The sequence below is a fragment of the Leguminivora glycinivorella genome, chromosome 4 (genome assembly GCF_023078275.1).
Source record: "Leguminivora glycinivorella isolate SPB_JAAS2020 chromosome 4, LegGlyc_1.1, whole genome shotgun sequence".
NCBI classification, from domain to species: Eukaryota; Metazoa; Arthropoda; class Insecta; order Lepidoptera; family Tortricidae; genus Leguminivora; species Leguminivora glycinivorella.
Window position 1 is genome coordinate 20461755 of NC_062974.1, and position 12715 is coordinate 20474469.

Below are 12715 nucleotides of genomic sequence, written 5' to 3' on the forward strand. Positions count from 1 at the left end.
AAAACATATTTTCTTATTGTTACTCAGTACAAAAGGCTTTTTTAACGATGTTGATGCCATTATGGAGAATTAGTCTCACTATTCTCATTGATAGGATGTCCAAAAGTACGAAATAAAAGTTTTCAAAAATGTGTTTTTCAGAAAAAAAACGTCAAAATTCATTTGAAGTGCTATTTTTATGAATAACATTTACTTTTTATGTAAAAATAAATTCGAAAACAGTAAAAAATTAAAAAAAAAATATTTTTTTGCCAAAATTTCCTCATGTGAATTAAAAAAAATATTTCTTTTAGCCTCAGAAATGCGTGGTTAAAATCTCTCGCAATGCTCACGAGCACCGTGTATAATATAATATTATAAATGGGAAAGTGTGTGTGTCTGTTTGTTTGTCCGTCTTTCACGGCAAAACGGAGCGACGAACTGACATTTTTTTAAGTGGAGATAGTTGAAGGAATGGAGAGTGGCATAGGCTACTTTTTGTCTCTTTTTAACGCGAACGAAGCTGCGAGCAGAAGCTAGTATATAATAAAAAGCGCCCAAGTCGCTCATTGGTAGTATCTAATATTACCTGCCAAACAGCTGTCCTGATACGACAGCGCGCGGTCCACGGTCTCCTGAATCCACTTGCGCCAGGCTTGAACGTTCCACGTCAGGCTCACCATCATAGCGTGCCAGTCGCCCATTTGATCCGTTGAGATCACAGGTATGCCTGAAACTGACATTCACTCCTTGCTTGAATTAAGACTGTGGACGATGTCCTCAACCATGAAATATTTAAAGCAATTTACCTACCATTAGAATCCGGACTTCTGCTGCCAGACGGTCTAAATGCCTCCGATATTGGTGTTGCAACTGACAGAGTTGTCTGCAAACGTAACGAAACAGGTGGGCTATAACCGCCAGATTTGTCGATAGAAGGATTTGTGGGTGTATGATAAGATAAGGAATTAGACATTCCGAGTTCGCTCTTGTTCGGGGTCGGTTGGCGTATTAAGCATGAGCTCGATGGTTTTATTTCAAATATCCGTTCTCCGGAAGACGGAGACGAAGAGTATTGATTTGACACATCAAGTGACAAGCAGCTGATGGCGGTGCTAGAAGGCTGGACGGATTTGATTTCAGGCGAGCGTGACAGCTTGGTAGGAGAGTCGAGGAACTGGTGCTGGCGGTTGTACTCGGTGGAGTAGAGCATGTAGGAGGTCTGGCAGCCCTCGGTGGGGGCGGGTGCGGGGCAGATTGAACTGCGGGTGCAGGTACGTGAGCACGGCCTAAACATTCAATTTACTGATCAGTTTAAATATTCCTGTGTAATATCCAGATAATTTATGATAATGTAATATTTTTTTCACCACACCAACTGGTAAAGGCTTTCTTTTCTATTCGAAAATAGATAGCAAAATTTTATTTCATCCACAAGGGGGCAATTAATTTTAACTCGATGTCTTAATCTGGCTGCTAGATTTTACCTATAAATGATGATTTTGAATCATAAATATTGAATAAATTGATGGATTTCATTTATTTTGATGTTTTATAGTCAATATATATTTTGTTCGTGTTGGTGTGGTGAAAAATCTTGTGTTTCACTCGGTGGCAAAGTTTGTTGAAACCTTCGTGCCTTGATACCGTCGCAACCTTTAACGGCACATGCCAATATCAATATTGGCACGTGCGGTTAAACAACTACTTTGCCCCTTGTAAAACAAATACTTTCTCTAGCTCGAGGTCCGACAGAAAACAAAACAATACCTGACGCTGATGTCGACGCCGGGCGCGAAAGCGTGATCTCCCGAAGTCGATTGGAGTCGCTCGCCGGGTGCTAGCTCTGACAGTGCATCCATCTAAGGAAGGTTAAAAGAAAACTTAGACATGTTTATACAGTACTGCAGCAATGGCAAACAGGCGTACGGCCGTAGATGGTAAGCAGTAATATGCTGGGTATATATGTGAACAGCGTGAGTAAATGCAGTGATGTTTCATGTTGGAAATTGCTTAGTATCTCTGAGACGTTCGTTGTGGTGTATTTGTTACTCCTCAGCAGTGAACGCTACGTGTGTGTATACCCACCACCAGCTGCCGTGAGCATGTGCAGCAGGGACGCGACATGCGTCTGAAGATTTCGTCACACCACAGCTCGCACTGCACGAATACGCTCTTCATGCACTTACACACTTGGATCACATCTGAAATCCCAACCAACACCCTGGTTTGTTATACCACAATATAATAAAGAGTACTATAGTACAGTATGGTCACTCGCCCTCTCCCCGCTGAAAGTGCCACCCACCCGCTCTCGGCTAGATACTGCCTTACGAAAATGCGACCCGACCTGTCATATCTCACTCGTAGAAGCATGGTACGCGTTTATCTACACGAGCTTAGACTGTGTCGGTGTGTCCGTAGGAACGCGCCTCTTTCATATATATCATCGCCATTGTCCGAGGTGTGGTTATACTCTCGAAATCTGGTAACGATGTAAGTAGGTTCCTAAATATTCAGTAGCGCAATCACGACGGTGGCCGATAAAAGGTCAGGATAAAGATTATAATGAGGAGAAAAATGCGTTGATATACTCACGTGGTTGCAAGAGATGAACAGCAAGGTATCGAGTAGCGTCAGCAATTACACCTGGAATATGACAATGAACTTTAATATCAGTTAACATGGCGATAATTATGTCGCCGTTAGAAATCATGAAGGATTTTACATTACAAACACATGATATTATTTTTGTATGAAAAAGGTAGGTAAGTAGTCTCAATCAGTTTTACTCCATTACCCGGGTGATTGATATTTGGTTCTTATATCAAGTAGATCGATCAGAGACGTAGGAGATCTTTTAAGATGGAATTTTCGACAATTTAGTTATTATTATGACTTTCTCACCATCCATGAGTTCTTTTTGTTGGTTATCTGGCACCAATCCTTCCATCAACGTAACAATCTTGATTTGAACTTTACGTTCCACTACGGGGTCAGCACCGGTCACAGTTAGTTGATCGGTATTCTTTCCATTTAATCTGAAATCGAATAGCAATTTTGGAATATAGGACCACGAAACTGAATAAAAAAATATGGTAGGTATTATCTATTTACGGTTAGTGTAAGTATTTACAATATTCAATGATTATGGGGCTGTCGCTCAAAATAAACATTAGGATTCGCGTTTATAACAAGTACTTAGGATATCAAGAATCAGTCACCGAAGGCCCGTTTTCGCGTTACACAGATCCGAATTTGGAACGTGTAACCAGACTCTGTAACGTCTAACGAAATTCCTACACCACTAGTATAGGTACACGGATTCATGGACTCATGAATATATAACCCATAAACTGATAACACACGAATTCAGCCAGTTATTATATTATAAACGAAATTAGTGGGAAACTTGCATGCGAGCTCCGTCGCCGTTGGACTGGCGGATGGTGCCGTGACGCAGCAGCAGACCCTCGGGCGCCGAGGCAAGCCGGTCTACCACTTGCTTCAACAGAGCCGTTCTTTTTTCTGCCAGAATAGCATTTATATTTAATGTATATGGAGGTTTCATTCTCCATTAACTTCGGCATACCTACGTCTATTTGTCTAAGTAGGTTAAATCTAAAAAAAATAACGACTCTTGATTTACCTTGCAGCATAATGTATGACGCCAGTAACTTCGATTGTGCACGAATTACAGCTGCAAATATAATTTTAGCACATTATTATATGCAAACAGATACGCTATCCCTAGGTAGACATCCTATCGTATTGTGCTATTGCGACTATGGGCTACCTAGCCCTTACTGGCGCGCAAATAAAATTAAATATAGGTAATTGTCAAAACATTTGAAATCCTAGAACCCTTTACCCGCTTAGATTTTTTATCGAGCGTGCTCTTTTCGCCGCCGGTACGGTTACGTACGAAGATTTGTCTTATTTATCTGTCTATCGGACTATGGTGGTTAACCCCTCAAGCGCCTTGTTCCAGATCTGTCCCAGGCAATTCAAACTGCAATTAAGATATTGAAAGTTAGTATTTCAGTAGGAGATATTTGACAACGGCGTTCCAGGGGTTAAAGGGTTGAACACCGTCACATTACTCACATCTGCATTAACTCTTTAAACGCTTTACTTTAAAAACAAAAACGTCACTTACACGCCATGTCCACAAGCGCTAGCGAACCAATTTAAATCCTACTTGAAACTGTGAACGTTTATATGACAGCGTACATCATAAGGTCATAACACTTATAGTTGTCCTTAGTATATGTCAGTACGATTAGTTACGATGCATACAATTTAGCCGAGTTTTTTAATCCATAAGTCCATGTGTGAACATAAGGCAGAGGCTGTTTTGTAAACATACCGTCTAAGTCAGTTTTGGTGTACCCTCTTTCAGGCACGTTATTCATGATTCTGGTGAGGTTGCTTGAGATAGTGCCCTCCAAACCCGAGTTAGGGAGATTGATCTGATCTTGACACGATGTCAATAATCGAAGGCTGTGAAATAAGACAATAAATTAGATACCTATTTTTATTACGTTTTTTTTCTCTATCTGTCTTCTCTATTGCTTTATTACTTGTCTATGCAAGAGCATTAGAGGGCGCAGTTTGCATTTTTCGATTAACTGATACTGAGTTCGTTTCTGAGTTTAAAAATATTCCTTTGCTAATCTGCGAATAGCTGATAGAATGTGCTAATCAGTCAATAGCTATTATCTTTAGTGGCCCTACGTCTAGACGTCTTTCGGCTGTTGAGATGATAACTTTATACATATGTAACCTCGCCAGTCAATTGAGTAGGTACCTACAGTAAACGGCAATAAAGGGTGCACAACTGCACATCGGTCTTTGGAAAGAGACAATTAACGCCACATAAGCAAGAAAGAGTCAACGCTCTACGAACTACGGTTATTATCAAAATGTTAGGGGCCTACGCACAAAATCACATGAATTCCTTTCGCAAGTAACTCAGTCTAATTATGATTTCATTTGCTTAACTGAGACTTGGCTAACGTCAGATTTCTTAGATCGGGAATATTTTAATAGTAACTATAATGTTTATCGTTGTGATCGGTCAGCCGCGGACAGCGGTGCATCGCGCGGCGGCGGAGTGGCCGTGGCGCTGCGCGGGGAGCTCCGCCCCCTCCTCCGCGACTGGCCCGTCCCGTCGAGAGCCTTTTGTGATTGTATATGAGTTTCCTTGCCTCTGTTATCTAATAAAAATAGTACGGATAACACAATCCCGTCGACTTCGCGCAATGACCGTTGTCGCTTTTTAAACATTTGTTGTGTTTATATACCTAACGGTCCTAATCATCGTGACGCGCTGACTGATTTTACTGACCTTGCTGGCCAACTTATCATTGACAGACCGGAGGACTTGTTTTTAATTACGGGGGATTTTAACATACCGGAGGCTGTCTGGAATCGTAGTCCAACTTCCGATATGCATTTGGCAACATGTAATACTTTTGGTACACGTTTGATTCAAGAATTCCTGTCATACAGCGGAACTAAGCAATATAATTCTATTATTAATGCAAATGGGCGCATTTTAGATTTAATATTTTATAACGATAATTGTTATGTGACCGTTTGCAATTCTCCGCTTTCACGTGAAGACCCACATCATAAATCACTTTGCATCGATTTAAAACTGGACCTTGTATCTTATCTTGCGCCTGCAGCGCGTTTTACGTATAATATTCATTTAGCTAACTTTGATAAAATTAACATGGATCTCGCAGCTATTAACTGGACTGATTTTTTCAATAACTTGGATTTAGATGACTGCATATTTAAATTTAATAACTTAATACATAATCTAATAAAAAAGTATGCCCCGCTTCGTCATGTCCGACAATCTTCGTCTTCTGTCCCTGTCTGGTACACCAAACCACTACAAAAAATGTTAAAAGAGAAGCGTAAATACCATAAGCTTTGGAAGTTATACGGCAATCCTTTAGATTATCAAAGTTTTAGTATCTTACGTAAACGAGCCAACAAATTAGAATCTAAATGTTACAATAGCTACATTTCCTATTCAGAACATAAAATAAAAACCCACCCCAATTTTTTCTGGACTTACGTTAAATCAATTTTTTCTAAAAATAAACTTCCTCAAACAATTACTTACAAAGGAATCACAAGTTCGGATGGAGAACAAATCTGTAATCTTTTTAATACTCATTTTCATTCGGTTTTTGAGCCCCCAAGTAATATCGATTATGAAGATATTTTTACAAACGAATACCCTGATCCTTTGATTGATTTAAATTCCATAGAAATCAACTCACAGATTGTAGAAAAATATTTAAGGTCAGTTAATATTCATAAAGGAGCCGGTCCTGATGAATTACACCCCTCTTAATTAAAAATTGCATTTCCTCTCTTACAGAACCTATCACCATACTATTTACCAAATCCCTCAAAACCGGGTATGTCCCTAAAATATGGAAGCAGGCTTGGGTGACACCTATTCCCAAGGGTACAGTCAGCCGCGATATTGAAAAATACCGTCCGATTTCCAAATTATGTATATGTGCCAAGCTATTAGAAAAAATAGTAACCGATCAACTTTTTAGTGCTGTACGTCGGCACATTATACCAAATCAGCATGGCTTTTTCAAGGGCCGATCAGTCGATAGCAATCTGTTAACATTCACAGACGTTATTTTCAGCGCAATGGATGACGGTTTTAGTGTTGATGCTATCTATGCCGATTTTGCTAAAGCTTTCGACAAAATTTCTCACTAAACCTTATTAACTAAGCTTTGGCGACTCGGCATTCATGGCGATCTGTTTCGTTGGATCAAATCCTATATCGAAAATCGAGTTCAGTCCGTAGTTTTACTGGGTTTTCAGTCAGAGTGGAAGTCTATTAGCTCTGGCGTGCCTCAAGGTTCCCACTTAGGTCCTTTACTGTTTTCCCTATACGTGAACGATATCCCCAGTTGCATCAAGCATTCTAACTTGCTACTATATGCAGATGACACCAAAATCTTTAGGGTCATCAAAAACGAAGATGACTGTGTCAAACTGCAGGACGATCTGGATAACCTTGTCACTTATTGTAGAGCTAATCACTTGTTTTTAAATTTGGACAAATGTAACGTTATTACTTTCACAAAAAAGAAAAAGAAAATTGAATTTAACTATAATCTTTTAGGTAAAACATTAAAAAGAGTTACGGAAATTCGTGATCTTGGTATTCTAATGGACAGTAACCTTACATTTGTTCCACATCTTGATAATATCTTAAATAAGTCGTACAAACAGCTGGGTTTCATTTTACGTGTGGGAAAACCTTTTAAAAATCCATTAACCTATAAAATTTTGTACAACAGTTTCGTCCGAAGTCACCTAGAGTTTGCATGTTCTGTCTGGAAACCATCTCACGCCATTCATATTAATAGACTCGAAAGGGTTCAAAAGAAATTTATTAGGTCACTTGCATTTCGGACTGGGCACGATTATACTAATTATACGGATGTATGTACACATTTCAAAATGCAAAAGCTAAGTGACCGTCGTGATGCAGTGGACTCGGTTTTGCTTTACAAAATCGTTCATTCAATGCTAGATGCCCCTACCTTGCTTCACAAAATAAGTTTCAGGGTTCCGCGCAGACGAGAGCGCCAATGTCGCAAAAAAGAACTTTTCTCAATTCCCCGCAGTCGGACTTGTTATGCTCGTAATGAGTTTATTAAGCGTGCATGTAAACTGTTTAACACTAACGATAGGCTAAAGAGCATGGATATATTTAACTGTACAACAATTTCACTTAAGCAAGCATTTAGATAATAATTAATATACAAATATATCATACACCTATATATATTATTTGAATGGTTCAAAGCATGCTTTTCTTAATGTTGTATAGGCGCCCACATTTTTACATCTTTAATTTTTTTCCGTTTTGTTTTTCTTTACATGTCAATATAGTATTGATACTCTGTTGGACAAAATTACTTAATGCATTTGATTGAGTACAAAATAATAATAATACTTAATAAAAAACAAACACTGTTATCTTTACAAAACAATTTCTTTTGTATGTAAAGTATTAGCTTCGTAATTCTTATGTGCAATTAAGGAAACTATAGGTCTGGTTTTTTTTGCTTATTTTTGCTTATTTTCTGTTATTTCTTGTATATGACTGTTTGTTTCTAAATAAAGAGAATGGAAAAAGGAATGGAGAGGAGGCCTATGTCCGAAGACGGGCGCTTTAAAGGCGGCTATAGATAGGTAGATAGATAGATGATATGGTTAATAAAACTGACGTTTATTTCACTTACTATGCTGCGGAATCTTTGTAAGTTTTGGGGATAGATCCCTCCACGAGCAGAGCGCTGCCCTGCGTGTCCATCTCTTTGAGAAGTGCCACGTAGGCCTCAATGCTCGGGTCTAAATTAAAAATAAATGCCATGAGTTTCGAATCATTTTGTTTTTGATACATATGTTACGTATATTCTGTGCAGCTCTACTCGACTTTTAACTCTACACTCAAAAAAATAGTTGCTAGCTACCATCATAAACCTTAAAACTACTTATTTGTGTACGTTACTGCAACGACATAAGGTTTACCATAATGTCACTGTAAAACACTTTAAAGCTTTGTCACATCAAACTTCAAATTGGAGAGATAATCTCAGTAAGCAAATTTAAACCCAACATTTAAAATAACAAGGTTGTAATTAGGTACGAGTTCAATTTGTTATGACTTATTAGAGGTAAACATTAAAATTAAAATGACAAACAACGTCAAACTCGTAGCGGACAAAATAGTCGTCCAAGTAACCAGCCAGTATGAATACCCCTAAATACTGAAAAAGGTATACAACCTCTAGCAATGCGATATGCGCACTGTTGTATTACGAATTTGTAGAATGGGCACGTAAAAAATAACTAATAATACAAATTAAAAAAAATATATTACCCCCATCAAGATATAGCTCAATCGATTCTACTCTCGATTCTGAACAAACGGTTTTCAGGTTTTGAGTGTTAAGTGAAACACGGTGTATAATACTTATTAAAAGCAACGCAACGAACCTGGTGTAGCCACAATATCGGACAAATAGTGAGCAGTATTTCGGATATGTTCTGAAAAAAGAAGTTAAATAACGCATTACAATCTCAAATAGTCGAATATATTTACTTCTTTGGCAGGCCAGTTCAGAGTGGGTTTCAAGTGCGTTCTGACATTATCCTATCCGATATCGGAAGTAGGAAGGATTTCAAAGGAAAAAATTAAAGGTGGCGGCGTAAATATATGAGATATCGGTTCGACATCCGATATCGGATCGGATAATGTGAAAACGCACTAATTGTCTTAGGTTTCATGATGGGCTATCATAATGTGTAGATACGCACATATATTATTATCTCAGGTATATTTTACACTAGCTTTTACCCGCGGCTTCGCCCGCGTAATAAAAGTATTCATTAAGATTTTCATTTGGATCCGTAGGGAGGTAGGGACCGTAGGTTTCTCTGTAGGTATATTTATCTGCGATTATTTCGATTGCACATAATACTTTTGCTTGCAATGATTGTAGAAATATTACACATCGACCACAGCGTAGGTAATTCTATATACGCTGGGGAAACCTTTATAAACATCCCACATAGCCCGTATTTAGACACTATGATCGGTGGGTAAAAAGTACTTTTTTCTATTATCCCTTACAATTTTTTACATTTTGCTTATACTTATCGCAAGCGTAATCTTCAAGCAAGCAAACAACGATCGTCTTAAAGCACATTGATTGTAAGAGACCGCCGACCGATTATCCGTATCCCTCTAACGATACCCATATTACCCGTATCCGTATCGCTATCGCTATCGCTATCGCTATCGCTATCGCTATCGCTATCGCTATCGCTATCGCTATCGCTATCGCTATCGCTATCGCTATCGCTATCCCTATCGCTATCCCTATCGCTATCCCTATCGCTATCGCTATCCCTATCGCCATCCCTATCGCTATCCCTATCGCTATCCCTATCGCTATCCCTATCCCTATCCCTTATCAAGATGTTTAATGATATAACACTTTAAGTTCTCGCGCTTTTTACACATATTTAAAGTCACATACAGGTCGAACGCGATTAATTAACATTATTTTTACCTTTTTTCTCAACGTTTCGGCCAGGTTGCACTGGCCGTGGTCGCGGAAGACTGACGTCCCAGCAAAATGTCACCGGAGATGTAAACAACACAAAACTACCCGATATTAATTTATATAAATGTTCGGGGTAGACAAATAAATATAATCTACCCGCTTTTAGTTAATGTTTATTTCCCACCATGTTTATTTTAAAGGTAAAAATAATGTTAATTAATCGCGTTCGACCTGTATGTGACTTTAAATATATGTTTAATGATTTCTTATCAAGTGCTAAAATATAAAGTTTCATGGTTTTATCATTTAAAATTAAGAAATCCCATACAAACTTTCAACCTCTTTTTCAACCCCTTCATCCCTTTTTTTCGAAATAAAAAGTAGCCTATGTTCTGTCTCAGGGTCTAAAGATTGTCTGTTCCAAATTTCATCAAAATCGGTTGCGTGGTTTAAGCGGGAAAGCGTAACAGACAGACAGACAGACAGACAGACAGACAGACAGACAGACAGACAGACAGAGTTACTTTCGCATTTATAATATTAGTATGGATGTATGCATTTATTTTGGTAGATAAAGCTAGGCTCTAAAACGTCTGCATGCCAAACACAAGATGAGCCTCCGAAGTTAAAAAATATTTTTTCAGTACAGATGGTCGTTTTTTTACGCACTAGTGTGAGAAGTGGTTCATTATATGTTAGGTCGAAACTTCGGAGGGTCATCTGTACTGAAAAACGTCGTACGACACACGTGCGAAAAGGAAATTCGTAACTCGTGTCGACTTAAAACACTCCCTTCGGTCGTGTTTTAATTTATCGCCACTCGTTTCGAACTTCCTTTTTACGCACTTGTATCGTAATGTACTATTTCAGTACAGATGGTGTTTTTTTACGCACTAGTGCGAGAGATGGTTCATTATATGCCAGGTCGAAATGCTGTACTGAAAAACGTCGTACGATACACGTCCGAAAAGGAAATTCGTAACTCGTATCGATTTAAAACACTCCCTTCGATGGTGTTTTATTTTATCGCCAATCGTTTCGAACTTCATTTTTTTCGCACTTGTATCGTAATATACACTTACGTTTCATAGTGCCTATTAATTTGCGAGGCATAGCGCGACATTTGATGGTTTCCTCCAGTCTCCTGCAGAGGTGAGCCACGGTTCGGGATGGCTCCACGTCTGGCGCTGTGGGTATAGAACCTTCCATTTTCTTCAACCTGAAGGAAGCAATAATGGATGTCTTGGAGAAGGTTTTTTAATTCCCGTTTGCAATGAAATGGTTTAGTTTCGGCTACTTACCTCTGTGCAGCAAAGAAATTGGTCTCAGTTATGTTTCTCTTGTCAATCAATGCATTGTTCCCATGTTTTTGCATTTCATATATAAGTCCATCCTTCACAAGGGCCTTGTAACCTATCAAAAGTTAAACAGTTTTATAGGTTATACTTATGTTTACATTAGATATTTCGTATTACACATTGTAATACGTACTCTCAGCAACAAAAAATTCGGCAAGACCATGAGAAGCTTCAATGACAACATCTGAAAAAAAATAAATGAAAAGATGTGAATTATTCTTAAAGAAAGAAGTTCCGCAGAAGCTTTGCTGAGAGAATAGACTAAGTGTGATAGGTCATAGCTCCTTTGTGAATTAGGTACTAGGGTAGAAGACAAGTCACATAGACATAAGACTACTCATCAATACTCATCGGTATTGACGTGCCGACGGAAAGTTTACAAAATTGCGAAATTTCAACATCTTTAGGAGAAATTTTGAACCTTATAATAAATAATAAATAAATAAATATTATAGGACATTCTTACACAGATTGACTGAGACCCACGGTAAGCTCAAGAAGGCTTGTGTTGCGGGTACTCAGACAACGATATATATAATATACAACGTGTTTCCGGTATCACTCATAACCTCAGACACCCCAACTGATTTTTTTTTAAACTCATCTAGAGTATTCATCTTTTAATCTGATGATTACTTTTTTTTTAATTGAATTTTTAATTTTCTGTACAGCTCTACTTGACTTTTAGCTCTACACTCAATAAAATAATTGCTAACTACCATCATAAACCATAAAACTATTTATTTGTGTACGTTACTGCAACGACATAAGGTTTACCAATAGACAGCTAAGATGTCACTGTAAATACTTTAAAGCTTTGTCACAGTAAACTTCAAATTGGACGGGTAATCGCAGTAAGCAAATTTAAACCCAATATTCAAAAAAGACAAGGTTGTAATTAGGTACGAGTTCAATTTGTTATGACTTATGATATCACATTAAGATTAAACTGACAAACAACGTCAAACTCGTAGCGGAAAAAAAAATCGTCCAAGTAACCAGCCAGTATTAATACCCCTAAATACTGAAAAAGGTAAACAACCTCTAGCAATGCGATATACACAATGTTGTATTATGAACACAATAGAATAGGCACGTAAAAAATAACTAATAATACTAATTTAAATAAAAATATTACCCCCATCAAGATATAGCTCAATCGATTCTACTCTCGATTCTGAACAAACGGTTTTCAGGTTTTTAGTGTTAAGTGAAACACGGTGTATAAATACTTATATACATAGA

At 38.1% G+C, this 12715-nt stretch overlaps 1 protein-coding gene across 8 annotated transcripts in view; it reads right to left on the reverse strand.

Moving 5' to 3' along the window:
- The window catches only part of LOC125225496, a 51631-nt gene that overhangs the window by 5460 nt on the left and 33456 nt on the right, over nt 1-12715 (reverse strand). For 7 of the 8 annotated variants that reach the window (XR_007176989.1, XM_048129241.1, XM_048129240.1 and 4 more), the window contains exons 37-50: nt 11604-11654; nt 11414-11525; nt 11195-11331; nt 9040-9090; nt 8283-8391; nt 4349-4482; nt 3629-3679; nt 3396-3507; nt 2887-3020; nt 2578-2628; nt 2068-2183; nt 1750-1841; nt 793-1268; nt 569-715 (exon numbers count right to left, since the gene is read on the reverse strand). Coding sequence is in view for 7 of the 8 variants with exons in the window: in XM_048129241.1 (XP_047985198.1) it covers nt 569-715; nt 793-1268; nt 1750-1841; nt 2068-2183; nt 2578-2628; nt 2887-3020; nt 3396-3507; nt 3629-3679; nt 4349-4482; nt 8283-8391; nt 9040-9090; nt 11195-11331; nt 11414-11525; nt 11604-11654 (1773 nt within the window). In the remaining variant the exon portion in view is untranslated. Of the gene's footprint in view, nt 1-568; nt 716-792; nt 1269-1749; nt 1842-2067; nt 2184-2577; nt 2629-2886; nt 3021-3395; nt 3508-3628; nt 3680-4348; nt 4483-8282; nt 8392-9039; nt 9091-11194; nt 11332-11413; nt 11526-11603; nt 11655-12715 lie in introns of those variants that run through there. The other variant, XM_048129245.1, reaches the window with a different exon arrangement.